At 41.3% G+C, this 25,305-nt stretch overlaps 1 protein-coding gene across 1 annotated transcript in view; it reads right to left on the bottom strand.

Annotated features, from left to right (window-relative positions):
* Window positions 1–5,179: 5,179 nt before the first annotated feature.
* LOC127642647 (proline dehydrogenase 1, mitochondrial-like) overlaps window positions 5,180–25,305 on the bottom strand; it is a 47,240-nt gene continuing 27,114 nt past the window's right edge. The window contains exons 8-13 of the mRNA XM_052125221.1: window positions 23,737–23,829; window positions 22,997–23,143; window positions 19,749–19,924; window positions 18,804–18,902; window positions 8,076–8,164; window positions 5,180–7,214 (exon numbers count right to left, since the gene is read on the bottom strand). Coding sequence (XP_051981181.1) covers window positions 7,024–7,214; window positions 8,076–8,164; window positions 18,804–18,902; window positions 19,749–19,924; window positions 22,997–23,143; window positions 23,737–23,829 — 795 coding nt within the window. The 3' untranslated portion in view covers window positions 5,180–7,023. The remainder of the gene's footprint in view (window positions 7,215–8,075; window positions 8,165–18,803; window positions 18,903–19,748; window positions 19,925–22,996; window positions 23,144–23,736; window positions 23,830–25,305) is intronic.

Consider the following 25,305-nt stretch of genomic DNA (forward strand, 5'->3'; position numbering starts at 1 on the left):
TGATTTTTACTGTCTGTTAATAACACTGTCCGTCTCTTTATGTTAAGGTTTGTATTAATTTCGATATGCCAGAGGGCAGAATAAGACAGGGAATTAAAGAATGCATTGTAGTTATGTTGACTTACTGTTTTCATAACACTGGATATTCTGCTAATTCATACTTTTCTAAAACGTTGCATAATGGCAATTAACTTAATTAGCAATTACACTAGTGCTAGTTTTGTTGCCAGTGTTGCTCAAATGCACGTGTACCTGCATGTGTTGGGAAAAGGGAGAAGAGCGAGTTCGGCAAAAGGCGGATTCGAACTCTGGCCGAACGCTTCAAAAGTTACCATCATGCACCTCACGCCTTACGCTACAGTAGTTATTTTGTGTCGAGCGTCTTTTTGCGAAAAGGCGCGTAGTGCAAATATACGCTCCGTTTTCGGAAATGGAAGAAAAAAATAAAAATAAAAAAACAAAAAATCTTCCCCTCGCTTGGGCCCCAAGTGCGCATGGGCCCCTGGGCCCGTGCTCATAATGCCCATTGGGTAATCCGGGCCTGTGCATCAGGAGTCTATTAGATCTGAACTCGGTCTTAAAGGGGAAGCTGTCTATTAAACATGTGACGATTGAGCCATTACTGCGAATCAAACAACAAAAGGCAAAGAGAAAATCACTTACAGGTCTTGAATGAATAACTTATGCATTAATAAGCATTAATCTATCTATGATAAACTATGCAGTGTTATTTTACAATTGATTACTAGATTATTAGATTTCTTTTTAGACCACACCTGAACAGTAATGTTAGTAGACCTTCCTGAAATTAAATCACTGTGCCTATATAACGTTTATCTTTGTTTAATATATATATATATATATATATATATATATATATATATATATATATATATATATATATATATATATATATATATATTATAACAAAAGAACCGTTAAGAATACAGTTGAAGTACCGGATCGATAAGCAGTATTGGTAAGATAGTAATACCATTAAAACCTTAACGATACCCATCCGTAGTTATGCCTGTGCTTCTCTTGGATGCTCTGAATATTGGATTACGTGTCTGGATTGCCCCTTAATTAAAGCTGCATTTGGATCTCAACCTTCGTGTCTCGGAGCAGTTCGTAACACCTGCTTTGTTTATTTAATATATTTGGTATACATTATTTATATAATATGTTTTTACATTATACATTTTTAATTTAAGTGTCAAGTGTTCAATAAATGTATTTGTTGAGAAATTTTGTCTATCTTAATTAATTATTTGTGTTACATTTTATCTTTCAAATAAAAGGTTCAAATAAGAGGTTAAAAACAAGCACATATTGGCCAAAATAAATCGGCTGCATTAATCGGCCATCGGCCGACCCGGATTTCAAAAGATCGGCATCGGCCTGAAAAAAAACAATATCGGTCGACCTCTAGTTAGCACACTGAAACAGCAATGTGATAGATTGTGAGGTGCGATGATGTACAGCTGCTAGTCTTCCCGCTGGAACTATGCTGCGCTTACATTTACCATTATATCAAACACAGTTGAAAGCTATTTGGTTAGTTAAATGAAGCTTAACATTGTCTTTGTTTTTGAGTTGCCACAGTATGTAATAGACTGGCATGTCATAAGGTCTATATTAGGTCGAAAATGGCAAAAAAGAAACTGCTTTCTCTAGAAACTATAGAAGATTTCATACAAAGGTGTACACTACAGTCTTCAAAGACAAAGGACAATGGGCTCTAACAACGACAGAAAGAGACGTGGAAGACCAGATGTACAACTAAACAAGAGGATAAGTACATCAGAGCCTCTAGTTTGAGAAATAGATGCCTCACATGTCCTCAGCTGACAGCTTAATTGAATTCTACCCGTTCAACACCAGTTTCATGTACAACAGTAAAGAGAAGACTCAGGGGTGCAGGCCTTATGGGACGAATTGCAAAGAAAAAGCCAAAGCAAAAAGAAAAGGTTTGAGTAGGCAAAGAAACATAGACATTGGAAAACAGAAAATTGGAAAAGAGTGTTATGGGTCTTAAACCAATTGAGCTTTTGTGGGATCAGCTAGACTGTAATGTGCGTGAGAAGTGCCCGACAAGACAGCCACATCTATGGCAAGTGCTACAGGAAGCGTGTGGTGAAAGGTCACCTGAGTATCTGGACAAACTGACAGCTAGAAAGCCAAGGATCTGCAAAGCTGACATTGCTGCACGTGGAGGTATTTTTTTTAATTTTTTTTATGATACATTTTTGAAGTAATTTAAGAAGTTCTGAACAATTTTGAAGTTGTAATAGTAATTTTTCACGTTATTAATGTCCTGACTATACATTGTGATCAGTTGAATGCGACTTTGGTGAATAAAAGTACCAATTCCTTTCCATGAGAGCAAATTCTGTACATTATTCCAAACTTGTGGCCGCCAGTGTACATATTTAACCAAATAATTTACTTGTCCTCTTGTTTAGTTGTACATCTTGCCTTCCACATCTCTTTCTGTCCTTGTTAGAGCCAGTTATCCATTGTCTTTGAAGAATGTAGTTTTTATAAAATAGCCTTCATTCCTCAAAACAATGATTGACTGACAATTTTCTTCCTTGTGAAAGCGGTCACTTTTTACCATTTTTTAGCTAATATTGACCTTAAGACATGCCAGTGTATTGCATACTTTGGCAACTCAAAACAAACACAAAAGATAAAGTTACGCTTCATTTAACAAGCCAAATAGCTTTAACTGTGTTTGCTGTTATGGCAAGTGATTTTCTAGTACCAAATTAGCAATTTAGCATAAATACTCAAGGATAAGTTGTTGGAGTGATGGCTGCTGAAAATGGGGCCTGTCTACATTTGATCTTCCTTTTCACTGTATTACATCCTGTACAGCTGAAAACAACTCACTTCTGGCACCCTTCCATGGACATTTACCCAGAACATGGTGCTCACACTTGCCAATATGCTTGACAGCACTTACCGCATTTGCCACTAGGGGCAGTGTTCTAAATTCTAAGATTTAGAAAACAAAGTAATAATGTTTTGAGAATAAAGTCAAAATTATGAGATTAAAGTCGTAATATTTTGAGAATAAAGCCAAAATGACCAGAAAAAGCTCATCAATATTACAATGACAGAACGCAGAACCAGCAGCTTCATCAATGCCACAAATTAATGTGGATGATTTAGTTAAATCATACTTAAATTAAGGATTTAGTATCAAAGAAATCATGTCATCTTCTGGCACATCCGCACAAAGTTATTATTGGTATCCAGACACTGCAGCAGATATGTCGGAATTGTATTTATTCAGGAGAACCAGACAGCAGTCCCACTCGGCATGGCTGATGCACAGGCAGGGTTTCCCGAAGCTCTAAGTGGAAGTTAGTAGCACTTAAATTGTACTCACAACAGCCAGTTTTCCAAAAGTATCGTTATCGAAGTAGCACGTAAAATTGCTTGTAAATTAACTAGAGATATGAACCGCTCTTAAATCCATTAAGTGCAACAACATGTTTGTTCTTGCATCTTTCGCGGTTTGTCAAATACAAAGGGACATTTAATAAATTATATTAAAATAATTTGATTGGAAAGCAATTGTACACCGTTTAAGAGGATAAAAAAAAACGTGTTAAATTATTATTTTTTTGAAATAAATAAATTGCATTGTAAATCAATAGGCAGTCTCCGCAGTCTGTGCATGTCACGTGATAGGTCTAAATTAGGTCTAAAGATAGATCTAAATTCACATGACACATAATACAGTATAATGTTTTATTGGCCTTCTTTGATAAGCATAATTGTAATGGCAACAGAAAGATATGTTCTTATTGAACAGATTTGCTTAAAAGGCATATGCGAGGAATGTGACCCTGCAGTTTAAAACTTAAAAAGGCCAAAATAAATAAATAAAATATGGTTAACAAAGTGGATTAGAGTGAGTGTGCAATGAGCGATTCACTCTCTCTTCTTCCTCCTCCTCCTCTTCCTCCTTCCTATTTACATGGCAGTCAAAAATGCATGCTGTTTAATGGGCGATATCCAAGAAATATATTAATGATATTTTTACTGAAACTTTGTGTGCTGAGGAGGAGGGCATGGCTGGGCCGTGATGGAGCCCAGCCGGAGCTGAATCAGCGGGAGAGCGAGATAAAGGGCAGCTGGAGACACCAGTTTGGAAGAGAGAGAGATGCATGCAGCCTCATTGCATGCGTGTCTGTTCGTTTATGTTTTATATTGTGTTTTATCATTAAACATTATGGTCACTGTTCAGCAGGTTCCCGCCGCCTCCCTGACAGACCATATAATGTTACACTTTGTCTTCTAATAATGAAAATAATGTGGACATGCTAATAAACATTGAAGTTGTTAGTAACTTTGTCGATGTGCCGAAATGATTTCTTTGTTGCTAAATCCTAAACTAAATTATGATTTAACTAAATCATCCACATCCATTTATTACATTGATTAAGCTGCTGACTCTGTGTTCTATCAATGTGCATAGGGATTTAGATGGGCAATGAGGAAGTGAGAACCGGCTTGACCTTACAAATAATAGTTTAATGAGAAACATAAACAAAAAGACACAAACACACACACAAACTTCCGCATTCGGCCTTTATCCCTCTCGGAGGCTTGATTAGCCTGATAAGGGACCGGGTGTGTAGAATCACCACCCAGCCCCGCCCTCCACCCTGCCACACATTTTTATAATGAAATGCTGATTCTGGTCATTTTGGCTTTATTCTCAAAATATTCCGACATTAATCTCATAATGCTAAGACTTTATTCTCAAAATCTAAAATGATGTCGTAGATATCTGACCCAACATGAAGCAGACGAAAACAGATCCATTCAAATGCGACTCTTCTTATACCTGAGGTATTATCTATTTAGCAGAATTTAAAGGAACAGTTTCTCTATTAAGAGGAACACAAAAGGCGATGTTAGGCAGAATGTTGGTCTCAGTCACCATTCACTTTTAATGTATGGAAAAAAGATGCAAATTATGGAGATGCACGGTGATGCGCTCAATGAAAAATAATCCAAAATGGCAGATGATGTGAGGTATAAATGTATTTATCATTTTATAATAAAATGTATTTCAATTAATACTGAAAATTATCAATAAAAATTGTTTAAAATAGGCCCTGTTAAATCTAAAAGCACAATGATCTATGTGGATCTGTGACAGATTTCAACCAGGAAATAAACAGACAAGGAATTGCGATTTACTTCAGAGCAAACCCTTCGTCTTGAAATCATTAACTTCGACTCAATTAATTACAGCATTTTATTCGTCTTACCCAAATACTCCATGGGGAAATAGAAAATATTAACAGATGGAGAGAGTGAGAAACTGTTGGTTAAGCATAAAAAGCTTCATTGCCCAGATAATAAAAGAGTGGATTTAATTCTCGCCTTGTGTAATCTAAACACCAGATTCATTAAGCTGCAAAGTGAAATTCAAATCATCCTCAAAACACGCTTTCAGAGCTCATCGAGCACGTTTCAGCAGAAGAGATACATTAAGGCGAGGGCACGCAAATATTCCAGCAATTTCCATAAAACCATGTTTTGTTTTTGTATTCATAATGAAACTCAGTGCAAATGACATAATTTGGCTTCAGCACAAACAAACCACTCAATATGAATATATTACATCTGAAATATAATCGGTGTACACAACTTTATCTAGTGTAGAGTAACGTGCTGTTGTCTACCCGCCAAACTGAGTGTTCCATGTGTACCCACAATCCCTTACTCGGAGCACATAAAGTCGCATGCATAAAATATAGTTGTGGAACTTCAGCCGTTGTTTTCCTTGAATTCAAATCGTCATTACAGGAAAGTGATACTGATGGGTTTGTTTATTAGTGGTTAAATCATGCTTGTATTTTTACTATTGGTGTTCCACATTATGAATAAAGGTGGGGTATAAAATAGCGGTGCACACTCAGGCATCTGACAATTTAGAGAGCCCTTTCAGAGTCATAAAGATGCAGGAGAGATGGATGAGCTGTATGGATGTCCATCATATCCAAAATATCAGTTACTAAAGTTACTCTTGCTAGAACAAAGTTGTGGTAACTTAGTATTAGCCACCACTGTCATCAAGGAAAGAAAAATAACTTTGTAAAATACTTTGACAGCTTCAGTTTTTGGGGACCTTTATATTAAGTTTACTGTAGTGACTGGGTGAATCTCACAAAAAAAAAAAAAAAAGGAAAAAAGGAAAAATATAGATATACCATTACGATTTGTCACATTGTGGCATTATTTTAATGACAATCAAGATCATTTAACTTCCAAATTCTCAATCATTAGGTGTCTGGATGTTTTACATTCTGGAGTCTTAATTATGATTATTGTCAATGATGATGTGTTATAAGAAATCTTGAATGAAAACAGCATACATTAAATGCAGTACAACAAATACTAGCATTATGTACTGTATAAGTAAAATGCAATAATAATGTAAACAATTGATATTTTTCACATTATTGTAATGAGAATGAGATTTCTTTATGATAATAATAATTTGGGGCAAAATTGTCATAAAAAATATTTTCACAATGGGAAAAATAATTGTTGTTTAAGAAATAGGCTTCATTTTCTTTAAGCAAAAATAAATGTATATTTTTTGTAAAATTTTTAATAGCATCTATTAATATTAGTTAATGTTAAAAACACTATTGTTAATAGTTTTTTCATGTTAGAGCATTAACTAATGTTGACATAATTCATGTTAACTAATGTAGTAAACGTATGTTAACAAATACAACTTTATTGTTAAGTGTCACCATAATTGTTTTGTTTTTTAATTTGATTTTTTAATATGTTGTTGGGCTGAAAATATGACCCAGACGTTTACAGAGCAACCTAAGATTTGTGAGATTCACTTATGGTATTTAGGTAGAAATGATGGGTCCTTTGTGCAGTATGTCATAAAGAACAGACTTTCTTTATCCTCCGAAAGTGAAGAGAGAGAGATGAATGAATCATCCGAAGTCTCTAAGAAGTGGAGAGTGTGTTTTATAAAGCGGGTGTGTAGAAAACCTCTCCACTAGTCAGTCTGCGCATGAGCTCTTTCCACAGAAGGTCTCTCTCCATCTGGGTTCCTTTCATAATGCCACGGTTCTCCTGCGCCCGACGGGACAAGTACGGGATCACCTCATTCACCGGACCGAACGGAACGTACTTGTACACTGGGAATCCTGCCTGAGCTATAGATGAACACAAAAGAAAACCATAATTTCAAGTGCTTTTAAACTTTTTGATCATGTATCACATTGATGTGTTCAGATGTGCAACTGTGCTTTAAAATCGCAATTACGTTAAGAGTTTTGAATAACTTTCATTAACAAAATGTACCATTATTAATGATGCTTAACAAACAAACGAAGTAGTAAACTTGCTGAATGACTCGTCCCGTATCATGGTGGCAACTTTTGCATGGCCACATATTTTTGAGAATATGTAAGCATTATACAACTTACATATTCTCGTAACATTACATAATTCCTAACAAATCATAAATGCACATTTAATTAATTATCAATGTCTTGCAACTTCTTATACATTCACATTCACACAAAATGAACTAATACGTTAAGTATTATATAAGTAAGGGATTATATAAAATATAACATTAACATTTTATATAATAAAATAATGCATGATGATCCGGAGCCCGATAGGAAGTGCGTTATTACACAACTACTACAACTACTTAACAAATAAATAATAAATATATCAAATACAGAAATATTGATATGAGTTGACATTATTTTGCTATGTGAGAAGAAAGAGACCACAGAGTGACACAAGAGAAACAAAACTAGCACAACTATGTAGGAAATCGGTTTTCCTACAGCCAACTATACAGTTTAGCACTTATTATATTATAATATCAGACCAAAAAATGCCACAAGTAACCAATCAGAATTAAGCATTCCAAAGAGCTGTGTACGGTATGACTTAATGAAAGTTATGATAAAATGTTAGCGTAATGTCACTAACATGATGATAGCTTTAGAAGTGATTTTATAAATATTAAGAGTGTGTGGGGTTTGTGTGTGTTTCACCTAATGGAAAGCTGATCTGGTCACACATTCCCAGGAGCTGACCGAAGTACACCTTCTTATCAGTTGGTGCCAGACCCATTTCATTCATCCTGTTATACCATAAACACACAGAATACTGTCACAGAAAGTGAAAAATGAGAGAGGCATCTTTGGCAAGGTCATTAAAATACTGCATTCACTCCTGCAATAGCTCATTCTATGCTCTTATCAATTATAGTCATTATATCCACAATTATGACACATTCCTAGACACTTTGTGTGTTATTGAGTGTGAATGAGATATTTAAAATGAGAATAAGTGCCATGTACTTCATGAGAATTGTGCTTTGGTGGCATCCTTTGAAATTGTGATGAAGAATGTAAATTACATTTGTCTCTGGCACACCTTTATCGAATGAGGTTACACCCTTAAGCAGCGATTACATAGAAATTAATGATCTAATAAAACTATTCATTTACAGACTAATTTAGTCCCTACAGGATCCTAGACATCATCTTTATTGTTAAAACTGGGAATTTGTAAATGTTCCTGGGGATGAAACATAAGACCTGATAGCTAAGAATAGAGCTTAAAAGTACACTATAAATGTGTGACAAATGAGAAATGTGGACAAAGAGCAAAATATTGTCATCATAAAGTTTGGTCCACATTGCCGCTTATTCTAGCCAAGAAGTGACCCACCACTGTTTACTTTTTTTGATGTAATGTTTTAGGGTGTGCAAATCTAAAACCAAATACAAAACTGAAAGCAGCGTGGAATTTAAAAGTTTATACAGTATATAGGTTTAAGGTTCTCTCATTTACTTGATACGATATGTCAAAAATACGGACGGACGGACGGACGGATGGATGGATGGAATAGTGAAGAGCTTTTCCTTGGACATGCTCATTGTAGCAGCCTGGGAACTAACTAATGGAAATTGGGTAAAGCCATCTAATCAAATTAGAGCTAGCAGTTTTGAGAAAGCTTTTGCCATTTTTAAGTGCATTTTGATCCGATGGTTCATTAAAATAAATGCCACTTAGTTTTATTTACAGTGACATTCATACATTTTTAAGTGTGGCCATAAAGTTGTGTGGCCACTGTTTGTGTAAGGGTGTGTGTATGTATATATATATATATATATATATATATATATATATTGAAAATCACGTTTTGAGATCCTGTGTGATCGCCTCTCATTCTGTGGCTGCGCTGATTCTATCCTCTAAAATTAGCATGATGTAACACAACAGGTTGAAGCACAATACAGACACCTTTTTAGAAAACAAACTGTTTTTAAATTGAGTCTTAAAAACATATTGCTCATTGCAAGAGACTTTGGAAAACAACAAGACACATCACGAAGTTCAAAGATGTCTGTTTAGCTAATTTTTACAGAGAAAAAAAACTATTAAAATCAGGGAATAAAAACGGTTCAAGGAATGAAAACAAAAAACGAAAAGGAACACATTTTTGTGATTTTAAATTGTTCTGGAGTGAAAACTTTTAAATGCTGGTTACTTTTAGTCTGATACATTTTTCATGAATCTACAGGCCAAAGGGTTGATCACAGAACATAAAATGACTATCATTCTGATTGGATTATAAGAGCAGACTGATTGCTATAAAAGAAGGGAAGAAGTGCTTCCAATCATTGTGTTCTTGTTAGCAATGGTTACCTCTAAAGAAAGATGTGCAGCCATCATCGCTTTGCATCAAAATGGACTCACATGCAAGGAAATTGCTGCAAAGAATATTACACCTGAAAGAACCATTTACCAGATCATCAAGAACTTTAAGGAGAGAGGTTCAACTGTACAGAAGAAGGCTTCAGGACGTATAGAGTGTCCAGCAAGCGCCAGGACCATCTCCTCCTGAGGAGTCAGCTATGGAATCATGTCACCACCAGTGCAGAGCTTGCTCAATATTGGCAGCAGGTTGATGTGAGTGCATCTGCATAGTGAGGCCTTTTGGACAATGGCCTGATGTCAAGAAGGGCATCAAAGATGCCATTTCTCTCCAATAAAAACATCAAGGAGAAACTGAAATTCTGCAGGAAGTACAAGGATTGGACAACAGAAGACTGGTGCAAAGTTATTTTCTCTGATGAAGCCCCCTTCCGACTGTTTGGGACAACTGGAAAATCGATAGTCTGGAGAAGAAAAAGGTGAACACTACCATGAGTCCTGTGTCGTGCCAACAGTGAAGCATCCTGAGACCATCCAAGGGAGTGGGCACTCTCACAATTCTGCCCAAAAACACTGCCATGAATAAAGAATGGTATCAAAACGTCCTGCAAGAGCAACTTCTCCAGGAGCAATCTGGTGATGATCGGTGCATTTTGAGCATCGATGATTGGAGCACCATGGCACAAGGCAAAAGTAATAATGAAGTGGTTTGGAGATCATTACACTGACGTTTTTGATCCGTGGCCAGGCAACTCCCTGGATCTTAATCCCATAGAGAACCTGTGGTCAATCCTCAAAAGGCGAGTGGACAAACAGAAGCCCACAAATTGTGATCAACTCTGAGCACTAATAAGGCAAGAATAGATCGCCATCAGTCAGGATTTGGCCCAGAAGCTGATATCCAGCATGCCAGAGCGAATTGCAGAGGTTATGAAGAACAAGGGACAACACTGTAAATATTGACTCTTTGCATATATTGAATGTTTTTGCCAATAAAAGCCTTTAAAACTTATGAAACGCTCATCATTGTTCTCTTACGAGAGGTTCTCTCGTATTGCGTAAGCTAGCTTACGCTACGGGAAAGATTCATCTTTTCTGAGATATTGAAGCCAAAAAATTATCCTTAATTTTTGTATCCATTGTCAACGCAGTGCGGCAGCTGCAGACCTTGAGCGAGCTAGCTAGCGAGCTCATAGGTTGCTCTGCGGCAACTGCTGCAGCCTATAGACGAGCTTGGGCGTAACTCAGCATCCAATGAGAGGCGTCCGCGCACTCACTGCATCAAAGCCCGCCAAAATGGGCGTGACTAGAGTGCATATAAGCGTAGTTCAGTAGGCTGGAACCCTGATTTTCATCTCTTCAGCGAAGCTCTCCGCATCGCTGACCTGGAAGCCGCGTCGCCGTTCGAGGGGCATCTAGCAAGCATGGACAGCGCTAGAAGAAGCCGGCCGTCTCAGCCACCTTCAGCCATCCTGCGAGCTACGCCATCCGACGACGTATCCTTTTATTCAGCAAGCTAGTTCTCACGAACTATTCACAAAAGAGTACGAGCGTCTTTTTCAAGATGCCTCGCTCCACTTGCGCCTCACGTCGCGCCCTTCTCATCACAGGAGACCGCCACATCATCTGCGCTCTCTGCCTGGGACTGGGGCACGCAGAGCTCGCCCTCACTGAGGGCGGATGCGATTTCTGCGAGGAGCTACCGATGTCGACCCTGCGGGCTCGACTCGAAGCGGTCAAAGCAGAAACCGCCGCGCCGCCTTACCCTCAGCTGCGCAGGAAGAAGCGCCGCTCACAAAGGCTGCCGGAAACTGTGGTTGAAGCGACTGCCTCGCCGGAGCCTCTCCCTCGAGCATCGCTTTCACCCTCCCCGCCCCCCCGGGACGCGCAGTTGCCGCCGAGCGGCCGCACTGCTGCCATCTCGGATGACGAAGCGGAGGATAAGGGCCGCTGTTCCATCCTGGCTTCGGACAGCGAGGAGTGGACAGGCTCCCAAGCCTCCTCCTCAGCCCAGGAATCCAGCAGGACCCGCGCCGGAGTCGAAGGGGAGTTAACACGCCTCCTCACACAGGCCGTCGACCGCCTCGGGCTCGAGTGGTCACCGCCCCCTGAGCAGGCACCCAACAGACTCGACGGCTGCTTTCTTCAAAGCCATCACCGCTCTACACCCGCGGCCCGGGCCGCTCCCTTCCTGCCGGAATTACATACGGAGCTTGCAAAGTCGTGGAACGCTCCTTTTTCAGCCAGGACCCGTTCACACATCTCCACCTCTCTCGCGTCGGTGGACGGCGCCACTGAGAGAGGCTACTCCTCCATCCCCCCGGTCGAGGACTCGGTAGCAGCACACCTTTGTCCGCCCTCCGCGAGATGGCGTTCCAAGCCTGTGCTCCCGTCTAAGGCCTGCAGAGCGACTTCCGCCTATGTTGGCCGCGCCTATTCCGCTGCCGGCCAAGCCGCATCTGCTCTGCACTCAATGGCCGTTTTACAGATCCTACAAGCAGACCTTCTTCGGAGTGGGATGAGAAAGGCAGGCACCAAGATGCTGTTACTGATCTACGAGCGCGACAGACCTCGCCCTTCGCGCTACCAAAGCTGCAGCCCAAGCTCTAGGGAAGTGCATGGCCTCGCTGACTGTGACCGAGAGACACTTATGGCTAACACTAGCCGACATGGGAGAAGCAGAGCGCTCCACGTTCCTCAACGCACCGCTCTCTCCAACCGGTCTCTTCGGCTCCGCGGTGAGTGGCATTGTTGACCGCTTCTCAGAAGTCCAGAAAGCCACCCAAGCCATGAACCTCTTCCTGCCGCGTCGCGCTAGCTCCTCTGCAGGCCGCTCACGTGATCAGCCTCCTGCACGAGCCTCTTCACAGCGCCCAGTTCAACAATCTCAGACTTCTCAGCGTTGACAGGGCGGCCGCCCTCGATCACGCTCAGACAGCCGCCGCAGACCACCGCCCCCCCGCGGGCCTCGATCTAAGGTAACGCTGAAACCCGAGCAGCCGAAGTCTTCCTAACTGTGTTGAACAAACGACGGCTCAGTCCCGCCGCGGCCGGACCACCGTCAAAGTTTTGCCCCCTGTCAGTCCCCTTCTCTCAGGCTACTACAGTGGTGAATTTAGCAGCCAACAAGCCGGTGACACTGCCCGCTTGCCTGCACTCAAACGCCGTTTTCACGGCGACCCAAATAAATCTTGTAAAGAGCAAACATGTCTTATGTGTAGAAAAAGTGCCCACAACCCAGTGTTCGCCCCTACACACAAGCATAACACATCCCGTGCCCCTATCAGAGCACGCTCCCATAAAGTGGTTACGAACCGCTCGAGCGTCAGAGTCAATGAAGGTGCCCACAAATGCGTGCGCGCGCCCATTCTCTGCCCGCTCTGTCACACGACCAGCCCTATGTGTAGAAAATGTGCCCACAATCCAGTGTTCACTTCTGCACACAAGCACTGCATGTCTCGTGTCCCCACCAGAGCACGCTCACATAAAGCGGTTTGTAACAGTCCTGGCCTGTCACATTAGTTTTTCCGTTGGTCTGTAAGGCTACTACCTGACACTAGGGGGAGGTAGTGGGCTTATTGACCCAGGATATCAGTAAGGCAAGGATAGAGGAAGGGAGTTTTTGTTTGGGGAGGAACAGCATGGTGTTTGCAAGCCACTCTAGAGAGTCTTAACTGGGAATCTATGGTATTTTCTGATTAGTCAATAAGGATCATTTAGTCCTTATTGATAATATCCAAGAAGATGGTTCATCACAAGGACTGTTTAACCCCAGGACACCTTACTTCTATCCTCCTGTGAATCATTTGGACTTTTGTGCATTTCAGTAAAGCAGAAAGGACTTCGTCATGTCTGCCTATCCAGATAAGAACTTTTTCACTGCTTTTGTAAATGGTGTTGTTTTTGTGGGTGACTTGTACCATCTCTGTTGAAAAGCTTTGACTTTGGCAATGATATGTGGTATTTCCTATCATGTATTAATGGTGATATGTGTTCTTTACCTCTTTCTTTTGTAAATATTATTAACTTTTGCATCTATTCCTTGTCTTACTGATTATTTAAACTAACATAGAATATAGCCAGCGGTTCCCCCCTTTATATCATTTTGTGGCAATTAGTCTGGGTGTGAATACTAGACGAACTGTTACAGGTTACGAACCGCTCGAGCGCTAGAGTCAATAAATGCGCCCACAAATGCGTGCGCGCGCCCATTCTCTGCCCGCTCTGTCACACGACCAGCCCTATGTGTAGAAAATGTGCCCACAATCCAGTGTTCACTTCTGCACACAAGCACTGCATGTCTCGTGTCCCCACCAGAGCACGCTCACATAAAGCGGTTACGAACCGCTCGAGCACTAGAGTCAATAAATGCGCCCACAAATGCGTGCGCGCGCCCATTCTCTGCCCGCTCTGTTACACGGCCAGCAACCATTCCTCTGTGTGTAAGTCCTGTGCTTGCGCATCACGTAACAGATGTGACTCTTTCCCCATTCATTCCAATCGGGAAGTCACTCACAAAACAGCCTGTTCATGCTGTCTGCGAGCAATCATGCATGAACACACTAAACGCGCTCACACATTTTGTTCAGCGCTCTGTGTGCGGCAATCAGAGCGAATTGGCCATTCACCCTCTAGCGTTACACTTCAAAGCGTGGGAAGCTATTCCAGGGATATCCAAGTGGGTGTTAAGCACAATACAACAGGGCTATTTGCTACAGTTCGATCGCCGCCCCCCTCGCTTCAGAGCGCGGCTCGAAACCACTGTGAACACGGAAGCAGCGTGCTTGCTTCGTTCAGAAATAGCAAGCCTTCTGTGCAAAAGGGCCATAGAAAAAGTGCCACCCTCTCTGAGCGAGTCGGGCTTTACAGCCGTTATTTTCTTGTTCCCAAGAAAGACGGCGGCCTCAGACCCATATTAGATCTCAGGGTTTTGAACAAGGTGCTTGCAAAAAGACCGTTCAAAATGCTTACAATCAGGAAACTCCTCGCGCATGTGCGCCAGGGGACTGGTTTATTTCTCTCGATCTGAAAGATGCATACTTTCAGATTCAGATAAATCCCCGTCACAGGCCATTCTTGAGATTCGCCTCGACGGCCAGGTTTATCAATACACCGTCCTTCCGTTCGGCCTGTCCTTAGCACCCCGTACTTTCACGAAGTGCATGGATGCGGCGTTCGCACCCCTGCGGAGTCAGGGTTTGCGAATTCTGAACTATTTGGACGACTGGCTGATTATGGCTCAGTCACATATGGAGCTTCTGTCTCACAGAGCAGTTCTCCTCAGCCATCTGAACAGTTTGGGTCTTGCAGTCAATTGGACAAAGAGCTCACTACAGCCCAGTCAGACCATTTCCTTCCTGGGAATAGAACTAGACTCCGTGGCAATGACGGCTCGCTTATCTACACAGCGCGCATGCCGTGTTCAGCAACTAGCCGCATCTTTTCAGATGAACAGCCTCACGCCTCTGAAGAAATTCCAGAGAGTGCTAGGTTACATGGCCTCAGCTGCAGCAGTACTTCAGCTGGGTTTACTGCACATGCGCCCGCTTCAGCATTGGCTAAACACCCGCACGTCTCGCCGGGCTTGGGCCACAGGCCGCCAGCCCATCAAGGTGACTCAGACCTGCATATCAGCTCTGCAGCCCTGGACAGTGGCCGAATGGTATCAGCGGGGAGTGACAATGGGAGCTGTATCTCGCCGAAAAGTCATCTCGACAGACGCGTCCAACACGGGTTGGGGCGCGGTCTCGCGAGGGCTCTCGGTTTTCGGCCTATGGTCAGTTCAGGAAAAGCTCCTTCACATAAATTGTCTGGAAATGATAGCGGTCGAGTACGCGCTCGTGCGCTTTCTCCCGGTCATTCAGGGTCACCACGTCCTGGTCCGTTCGGACAACAGATCTGTGGTATCCTACCTAAACCGTCAGGGCGGTGTCAGATCCAGGAACCTCTTCCATCTGACAAAACGCATACTGAGTTGGTCCCAGTGCCACCTGCGCTCGTTGGGGGCGACGCACGTGCCAGGCCACCTGAACGACGGCCCGGACAGACTGTCCAGAGAAAATATTCCCCCAGGGGAATGGTCCCTGCACGCTCAAACAGTCCAGACGTTATGGCACCTATTCGGCAGAGCAGAGATAGACCTCTTTGCGTCCAAAGAGAACTCTCACTGCCCAATATTTTTCTCGAAGCGAGGACGCGCTGGCCCAGGACTGGCCCAGACGCCCGCTTTACGCCTTCCCTCCCGTCTCGCTATTGCCACAGGTAATGCAGAGGATCAGGGAAACGCGTCACTCGGTGCTCCTCATAGCCCCGCGTTGGGAGAATCAGACATGGTTCCCGGAGCTTACGCAGCTGTCACTGACAGCGCCGTGGCCCATCCCAGTGAGAGCAGATCTCCTCTCTCAAGCTCGCGGCACAATCTGGCATCTGCATGCGTGGGTGATCAACGACTACCCGTCGCTCTGCCAGAAGGAGTAATAAACACCATCATACACGTTAGAGCCCCTTCCACGAGAAGACTCTATGCGTCAAAATGGTCTGTGTTCTCAAAATGGTGCACCGACAGAGACCTGGACCCACGGACATGTGGGGTGTCGTCGCTGCTCGTATTTCTACAAGAGCTGCTGGATAAGGGCAGATCCCCATCCACGCTCAAAGTGTATGTGGCGGCCGTTGCGGCGTTCGCTGAACCCCTGCACGGCCAGTCATGGGGTAAAAACGAGCTGGTCATCCGCTTCCTCAGGGAAGCTAGAAGGATGAACCCCCGCGCCCCCCATCGGTTCCTATCTGGGATCTTTCTATAGTTCTCGAAACTATGAAAGCCCCCCCTTTCGAACCACTTCAATCCGTGGATTTGAAATACCTTTCACTCAAAACCGTTTTTCTGACTGCCCTGTCATCAGTCAAACGTGTGGGAGACCTTCACGCGCTGTCTGTCAGCGCTGAGTGTCTTGAGTTTGGACCAAGTGACTCCAAGGTCATTTTAAAGCCTAGACACGGCTATGTTCCCAAGGTGATCGGTACTCCTTTCAGAGCACAGGTCATTTCCCTATCGGCGCTGCCAGCACCGGATAGCTGACGCGACGCCAATCTCCTTTGCCCGGTCAGAGCACTGAGATTGTATACTGCGCGCTCCGCTGCTTTCAGACGCTCCGAGCAGCTTTTCGTTTCGTTCGAGGGCGCACCAAAGGTCTCGCCGCCTCGAAACAGACACTATCTAGATGGATAGTGGACGCTATTGCTGCTGCATACGCGTCAAAAGACCTGCCATGCCCGTTGGGCATTAGGGCTCACTCCACTAGAGGCATGGCATCCTCGTGGGCATGGTCCAGCGGAATTTCCATTCACGACATATGTGTGGCAGCGGGATGGACTTCCCCTCCACCTTTGTCAGATTTTACAATATGGAAGTGCCCGCTCTGCAGGCAAAACTACTAGCGGTTTAATACGCTACAGCTCCCCTGGTGAGCTGCACTGATGGGACACATTCCACACAGACCGGCACAGGCGCTCTGTCGTTCCCGGTCCTACTATGTGCTTATGTATTACACAATCAATGACCCGCATTCTTGCCGGCCAAATATTATTTCCCCACTCATAAGGGCTCCCCGGGTCCCCCTTAATTCCCTGGGGCTCATACAGTGGATGCTTGGCGTGCACGGCGTTGACAATGGGTTCCCGTAGCGTAAGCTAGCTTACGCAATACGAGAGAACCTCTCGTAAGAGAACGTATCGGTTACCTAACGTAACCTCGGTTCTCTCTAGATGAGGGAACGAGTATTAGCGTAGCCGGCCGTGCTTCGTGCCACGCAGCGACTTTTCGCTTCAGTCAATGAAAACCAGGGTTCCAGCCTACGAACTACGCTTATATGCACTCTAGTCAGGCCCATTTTGGCGGGCTTTGATGCAGTGAGCGCGCGGACGCCTCTCATTTGATGCGAGTTCGCCCAAGCTCGTCTATAGGCTGAAGCAGTTGCCGCAGAGCAACCTATGAGCTCGCTAGCTAGCTCGCTCAAGGTCTGCAGCTGCCGCACTGCGTTGACAATGGATACAAAAATTAAGGATAATTTTTTGGCTTCAATATCTCAGAAAATATGAATCTTTCCCGTAGCGTAAGCTAGCTTACGCAATACTCGTTCCCTCATCTAGAGAGAACCGAGGTTACGTTAGGTAACCGATACGTTTTCCAGTATACCATAGAAACATGTGAATTATCTACAAATACTGAAGCAGCAAACTTTGCAAAACACAAAATTTATGTCACTGCCAATACTTTTGGTCACGCCTGTATGTGAATTGAGCCTTGCTGTTTGTGTGTTAATACTTCATCCACATATTAAGGGTTCCTTCTTCTTTAAGTGTGAATGTATGGTTGACTGACTCAAAGATTGAAGAAATTTAGTAGGTTTAATCACCTGCTTGGCACCCCAATTAATTAGGTCAATCCGTTACAATATTATTAGAGTTAAAAAAGTACATTTCTCTAATTATTGTTAGACATGATGCATTAATACAGATGATTGTATTGATGATGAACAAAAAATGTATGCGGTCGTGTTTTGACTCCACTAAATAAAATTATACTTAACTGTTAATTAACTGCTTACAATTTCTATGCTGATAAATCCACCACAAAGGAAAAAATGTATTGCTTATTTTCGCTTATTTTGGTGAAGCAAGTGGCTTATTTTTCCAGACCAGGTTGCTTGTATCTGGCAACTGGTATTTCATCCATCCATCTTAATAAGGACGTTATTAACCGTTCTTTTATTTTGTTCTAACCGGTAACCTTTTAAAAAAAGAGGTTGCAAAAATACACTTTTTGCTCAGAACGAACCGAAATGAAAAAACATTTGTTTTAACCCTGATTAAAATCCAAGATGGATCCAAAAATGTGTATGTGAATATATTCTCACCAAGTGTGTCATTTCTTTCCATAAAATGGAACAGGATGTGCAAACATATTTACTTGCCAAAACTGATGACATTAAATCGCAATTAAATATTTTCATCAAATGACAGCCCTAATATTGAGACAGAGAAAGACAAAGTTTTACCTTCTAAGTGTATGTTTAACCGTGTCTAGATTGTGTGATGCCACCATGACATTCGCTCTCTTGTTCCGTTCAATCTCCTCCAACACGTAATCCAGGCACCTGAAAGATGACAGTAGCTCATATATCAGCTTGCTTTTTGGTTCAACTTCTAGCCAGCAATTTTAGTTGACTATTGACGCTGAACACACAAGCTTGTAAAAAGATCTGATTTATTTTGAAAGGTGTCAGAATGTGCCTTAATCATAACAGGCTTACCTATGGTGAGATAAAAGTCTAGATAAATCTCTCTTGGCTGTGAAACATTCTGTCAGTGTGTCTGAATGGAGCTCAATTCAGGGTAAGTATCATGTTCAGATAAGGACGTATACAATACAAACCTCTTAATATTGCCGATGTGGGCACATAATTTCGTATAAATAAATAGCGTAATTTCGCTACTTATAGAAAGGAAAAGTGAACCTGATCCTGAATCAGAGGTTCTAATCTAGTGGGTCACAACCCAAATATTTGTTGCCGGTCAGTTTTGTTGGGGTTGCAGACAGCAGGAAAATAATGATGCTAAATAGACATAATAAAATGCAACTACACATTATTGTGCACAGTTAGGATTGGAAAATAAATAAATAGACTAATCAACTTTAAAAAGGAAAAAGGATCTGTCACTTGATAATATGGTTGTTCATAATAATAATAATAACAATTGTATAAATTGTATATATCTTTAGGCCTATGAAGTTAAAGGTCATATTAGTTACCTTTCAAGTTTAATTTTAAAGACATATTTGTTACTTTTTGATGAACAATTACCGAGTTGGTCACCACTTGATGATATACAATGTGATTTCCCGTTGAGAACCACTGCCGTGGATTTCCAGAGAATTCTGCCCTAAATCAATAGTTAAAAACTGTGATATTTACAAGGAAGATGTTTGAAAAGTTACTTGCCTGTGGTACATTATGTTTGTGGTTTCATAGTCTGGATTGATGGGATCCTCATATCCAATATCTGCTGCTCGGCTTCTCTCCTGGTACATGTAAGCCCCCCTCACCAACTTAGCACCGAAAAACCAGCCCTCTCTCCTTGACAGCTCAACATCCATGGAGACATTATCAAATGCCTCCTGAGCAAAGAGAATTGGTTTTATTTCAGCAAATAACATTGTTTTGAAGGGAGCATATCATGGAAGCAAGATTTTCCATGCTCTTTTGAAATAGAAGTTTGGTGTACTATGTAAACTTTGTCTAACAATGACAACGTAAAGCATCATCTACATACTGTATAGAACTCTTAAGGGTACAGTAGCAAAAACAGCATATTTAATTAAGTGTCAGAGAAAGGTTGACAAATGGTCATGAAAAATTCAAATTACTGTATGACCGTTGGAAAGAAATTGGAATCTGCATAATTTTATAACATTTGGTTTTGAGGACTCGATATGTTAGATCTAATTATACAGTTCTCAGACAACACATTTTAAAGGATTACTTCACAAAAAACGATAATTCTCTCATCGTTTTCTCACCCTTATGTCCTCTCAAACTCTATGACTTCCTTCCGCAGAACACAAAAGAAGATATTTTAATGGAGATGTGATGTCTCTTTGTCCATACAATGCAAATTAAAGGTTACCACATTTTCAAGTTCCAAAAAGGACATAAAGGAATCATAATCCATAAGATTATGTTAATACATAAAACTACAGTAGTTTAATGTCTTGTGAAGTGATCCAATCGGTTTTGTGTGAGAACAGACCAAAATATATAATACTATATATTGTATACATAATAATATAAAACTATAAATCTTGACATCAGCAATCTTCTGTGCACTGTGCTTGTGTCAAGCACTAGGAAGTGTAATTGAGCTTGAAATCATGACGTGACTAGAGACTGAAATGGCAAGATATACAGTGAAAAAGTGTTGTGGTCTGTTTCCAACCGAAAACTGATTGGATCACTTCAGAAGACTTGGATTACATCACTGGAGTTTTATGGATTACCTTTATGCATTGCATTGTATGGACAAAGAGACATCATATCTCCATTAAAATATATTTTTTGTGTTTCTGTGGAAGAAAGATTTTCATACAAGTTTTAGGCAACATAAGGGTGAGAAAATAATCATTTTTGGGTGAACTATATTCTTTTAAGAAGAACTGTATAATTAGACTGAATTAGCATCAGCTACCACACTCAGGTCAAATTCCTTAAAGGGATAATTCACCAAAAAATGAAAATTCTCTCATCATTTACTCACCGTCATGCCATCCCAGATGTGTATGATATTCTTTCTTCATCAGAACACTTTTTAATAAAAATATCTTCGCTCAGTAGGTCCTTAAAATGCAAGTGGATGGTGATCAGACTTTTGAATCTCCAAAAAGAACAGGCAGTCAGCATAAACGTCATCCAGCCATAAATTATTGTTTTCTAAAGCAATACAATTGCTTTTGGTGTGAAAAAGAGAAATATTGAAGTACTTTTTAACTATAAATCATGCTTCCATTCAGCAGCAGTATGCAAGTGTGACGTATTCACACTGGCATGTTTGCGTGAGAACTGACACACGTGCGACACATCTGGAAGTGCGCCGCTGTTTACAACAGAGTAGGAGGAATGCTGTACAGAACTTCATTGGTTTTGGTTTGGATCTGTATTTGTATCTGTTGATTTTCCGACAATGGTGCATTGGAGTTCTTATCCTGAATGTCTCGTCCGTAACATGCCAGCACGATTCGAACAGGACTGCAGTTATAAATTCTTGGCCCAGTACAAAACATATTCAGCAGGCCCCCCTCCAGTAAGTTGTCCGGGTTGTCAGTTCTTTAATCAATGTGTGCTACCCCTGCGGCTTTCGCTGTCTCCGTATTTACATCCGTATTTCCCGCTGAACTCGTTTAGATTGGTACGACAATATGGAACAGCCTCTAGTCTGGCCGGGCCCCCCTCAAGCCCATGCCTGGATACAAAAGATACGGCTGTCCCCTATTATCGGTGGTCCTGAGTGTGAATACGTGAGAAGAGAGACCACGTGAACTCAGCGCTCATGTTAATAAGTGTACTGATGCTGACCAGAAGCCATTTATATTCATTTAAAGGTACCTAAATGTTGATCATTTTCACACCAAAGGCAATCGTGTTGCTTTAGAAGAAATTTAACCACTGAGGTCGAACGGATGACATTTATGCTGACTGTCTGTGATTTTTGTAGCTTCAAAAGTCACCATCAACTTGCATTTTAAAGACCTACTGAGTGATATTTTTCCATTTTTCTTCAAATGTGTTCTGGTGAAGAAAGAAAGTCATAAACACCCAGTATATCATGAGGGTGAGTAAATGATGAGAGAATTTTCATTTTTGGGTGAACTATCCCTTTAAGGGATGTGCACTGGGATACATTCTTATGTCCAAAAACAGCAAGATGGTGCAAAACAAAACAGAACAAAATTGAAGGGTTATGGGACCCATTTTTTGTAATGCTGTCATAAAATTCAGTGCTCATGCAGTGAGAACTGACGGAACTGCCAAAGACATCTGTCTGCATGCGTACATGGATACCAACATTTAAAAAATAACTATTTATTATATATAAATAAAAGACATACATTTGTCAACCTCAATAATCCCTACAAGTAAACTTGACTAACGTTATAATTGGATCTCTTATATGCTACAAATACTGTATATAGAATGTGGCCCCTTTAAAACTTCTTCAAAGTTCTAATGAGTGTGTTTGGACTGCATGCATTTAATCATCACCATCATCATAATTTACTTCCTTTCAGGATTAACTGCAATCCAGTGATACATTACAACCACCAAAGTGTTAAATGTCAGTTTTAATGTTTCATTATCTAAATGTTAAAGGGACAGTTCAAAAGAGTGACTATTTTTTCTCAGGCTGTATGTTAGACTCGGTCACCATTTACTTTAATTGCATCTATTTTTTTTATTAAATGAAAGTGAATGATGAATGAGGCTCTAATTTTGTCTAACATTTACTTTTGTGTTCCACAGGAGAAATAAAGTCATACATCGTTTTCATTTTTATGAAAATAATTTTCATTTTAAGCCATAATGACAAACGCAAAACATGTTTATTGAATTGCATCTAACCATCTTACTTAAGATAAATCCCAGAATGACACACTGACAACCTACATATGTGTCAGACGTATGTGTGTGAAGCTTACTTTGAGGTAGCACTGATAAGTGTTAAATATGACAGATTTGTCTCTATTGAAGATCCTCTGCATCTCTACAGTGAGTCGGTTGATCGCAGGTTGGAAATACGTCTGCTCTGCATCCACCATCAACCTGACACCATTTTCCACTGCATACTGCTCAACATAAACAAGAATAAATATAAAATTCAGGTTAAGAAAAGTTATCTAAAGCCAACCACTTTTATTTTTGTATTGTTAGATAAAGTAGAGAGATGATGAAGAAGAAAGGGAAGAATAGGATTAGAGCATGATAAGTGCTGAATTCGAACCCACATCTCCCACGTGAGCACCATGACTCCACATTTCTGGGGCTAACAATGCTAACAACTAGGCCACTGCTCTAACTTGTAAAAACCTTTGATTTGTATATTTCTGGCAACCATTTCAGAGAAACGCTGCTTTTAATTGAAATAGCTCAAACTTTGTAACATTTTTTTACTTCAAGTCTGAAAAACAGGAACTGCTGACCGTACTGAGCCACACAGCATGCACTGCTTGTTTCAGCTGCCTTTCACAGTGCGACATGAACCTGATGCATGTTCCTCACATCGAGTCGACGGGGTGGAACAGCTCTCTAACCTCCACACTCTACTGAAGGCTTTCTTAAAATCGATCTCTTATGTTCCTCATCCTTGAATGTCTGTTAGACCATGACCTTCTGACATATGAATCCCACAGGTAAACTATAAGCGGTACAATGAATGCACCTTAGCCAAGATGTCCAGTCGCTGAATCATTCTTTTCATCTGTTTCTCTTCTTCCTCAGTGAACTTACACAGAAGAGGCTCCAACTGACCAGTCTGTTTGAGAAAGAAGAAATTCAATATTCAGGCACATATGGTTGCATTTAATTTGGGAAATGTATACCATTGATAGCTACATTTTTACATTTTATGCTAGCATGTTGTTGTTGGTTACATTGCTAAAGTGTTTTAGGTTCCTTACTGGCCCAAGTCAAAAGTGCCCACCCACAAGTTTCTATATACAGGTGAAACTCGAAAAATTAGAATATTGTGCAAAAGTTCATTAATTTCAGTAATTCAACTTAAAAGGTGAAACTAATATATTATATAGACTCATTACAAGCAAAGTAAGATATTTCAAGCCTTTATTTGATATAATTTTGATGATTATGGCTTACAGCTTATGAAAACCCCAAATTCAGAATCTCAGAAAATTAGAATATTGTGAAAAGGTTCAGTATTGTAGGCTCAAAGTGTCACACTCTAATCAGCTAATTAATCCAAAACACGTGCAAAGGGTTCCTGAGCCTTTAAATGGTCTCTCAGTCTGGTTCAGTTGAATTCACAATCATGGGGAAGACTGCTGACCTGACAGTTGTGCAGAAAACCATCATTGACACCCTCCACAAGGAGGGAAAGCCTCAAAAGGTAATTGCAAAAGAAGTTGGATGTTCTCAAAGTGCTGTATCAAAGCACATTAATAGAAAGTTAAGTGGAAGGGAAAAGTGTGGAAGAAAAAGGTGCACAAGCAGCAGGGATGACCGTAGCCTGGAGAGGATTGTCAGGAAAAGGCCATTCAAATGTGTGGGGGAGCTTCACAAGGAGTGGACTGAGGCTTCAAATGTCGTATTCCTCTTGTCAAGCCGCTCCTGAACAACAAACAACGTCAGAAGCGTCTTACCTGGGCTAAAGAAAAAAAACGCAGCCGTCTACCGGGACATTTTAGAGCACTTCATGCTTCCTTCAGCAGACAAGCTTTATGGAGATGCTGACTTCATTTTCCAGCAGGACTTGGCACCTGCCCACACTGCCAAAAGTACCAAAACCTGGTTCAACGACCATGGTATTACTGTGCTTGATTGGCCAGCAAACTCGCCTGACCTGAACCCCATAGAGAATCTATGGGGCATTGCCAAGAGAAAGATGAGAGACATGAGACCAAACAATGCAGAAGAGCTGAAGGCCGCTATTGAAGCATCTTGGTCTTCCATAACACCTCAGCAGTGCCACAGGCTGATAGCATCCATGCCACGCCGCATTGAGGCAGTAATTAATGCAAAAGGGGCCCAAACCAAGTACTGAGTACATATGCATGATTATACTTTTCAGAGGGCCGACATTTCTGTATTTAAAATCCTTTTTTATTGATTTCATGTAATATTCAAATTTTCTGAGATTCTGAATTTGGGGTTTTCATAAGCTGTAAGCCATAATCATCAAAATTATATCAAATAAAGGCTTGAAATATCTTACTTTGCATGTAATGAGTCTATATAATATATTAGTTTCACCTTTTAAGTTGAATTACTCAAA

The sequence above is a fragment of the Xyrauchen texanus genome, chromosome 4 (genome assembly GCF_025860055.1).
Source record: "Xyrauchen texanus isolate HMW12.3.18 chromosome 4, RBS_HiC_50CHRs, whole genome shotgun sequence".
Lineage (NCBI taxonomy): Eukaryota > Metazoa > Chordata > Actinopteri > Cypriniformes > Catostomidae > Xyrauchen > Xyrauchen texanus.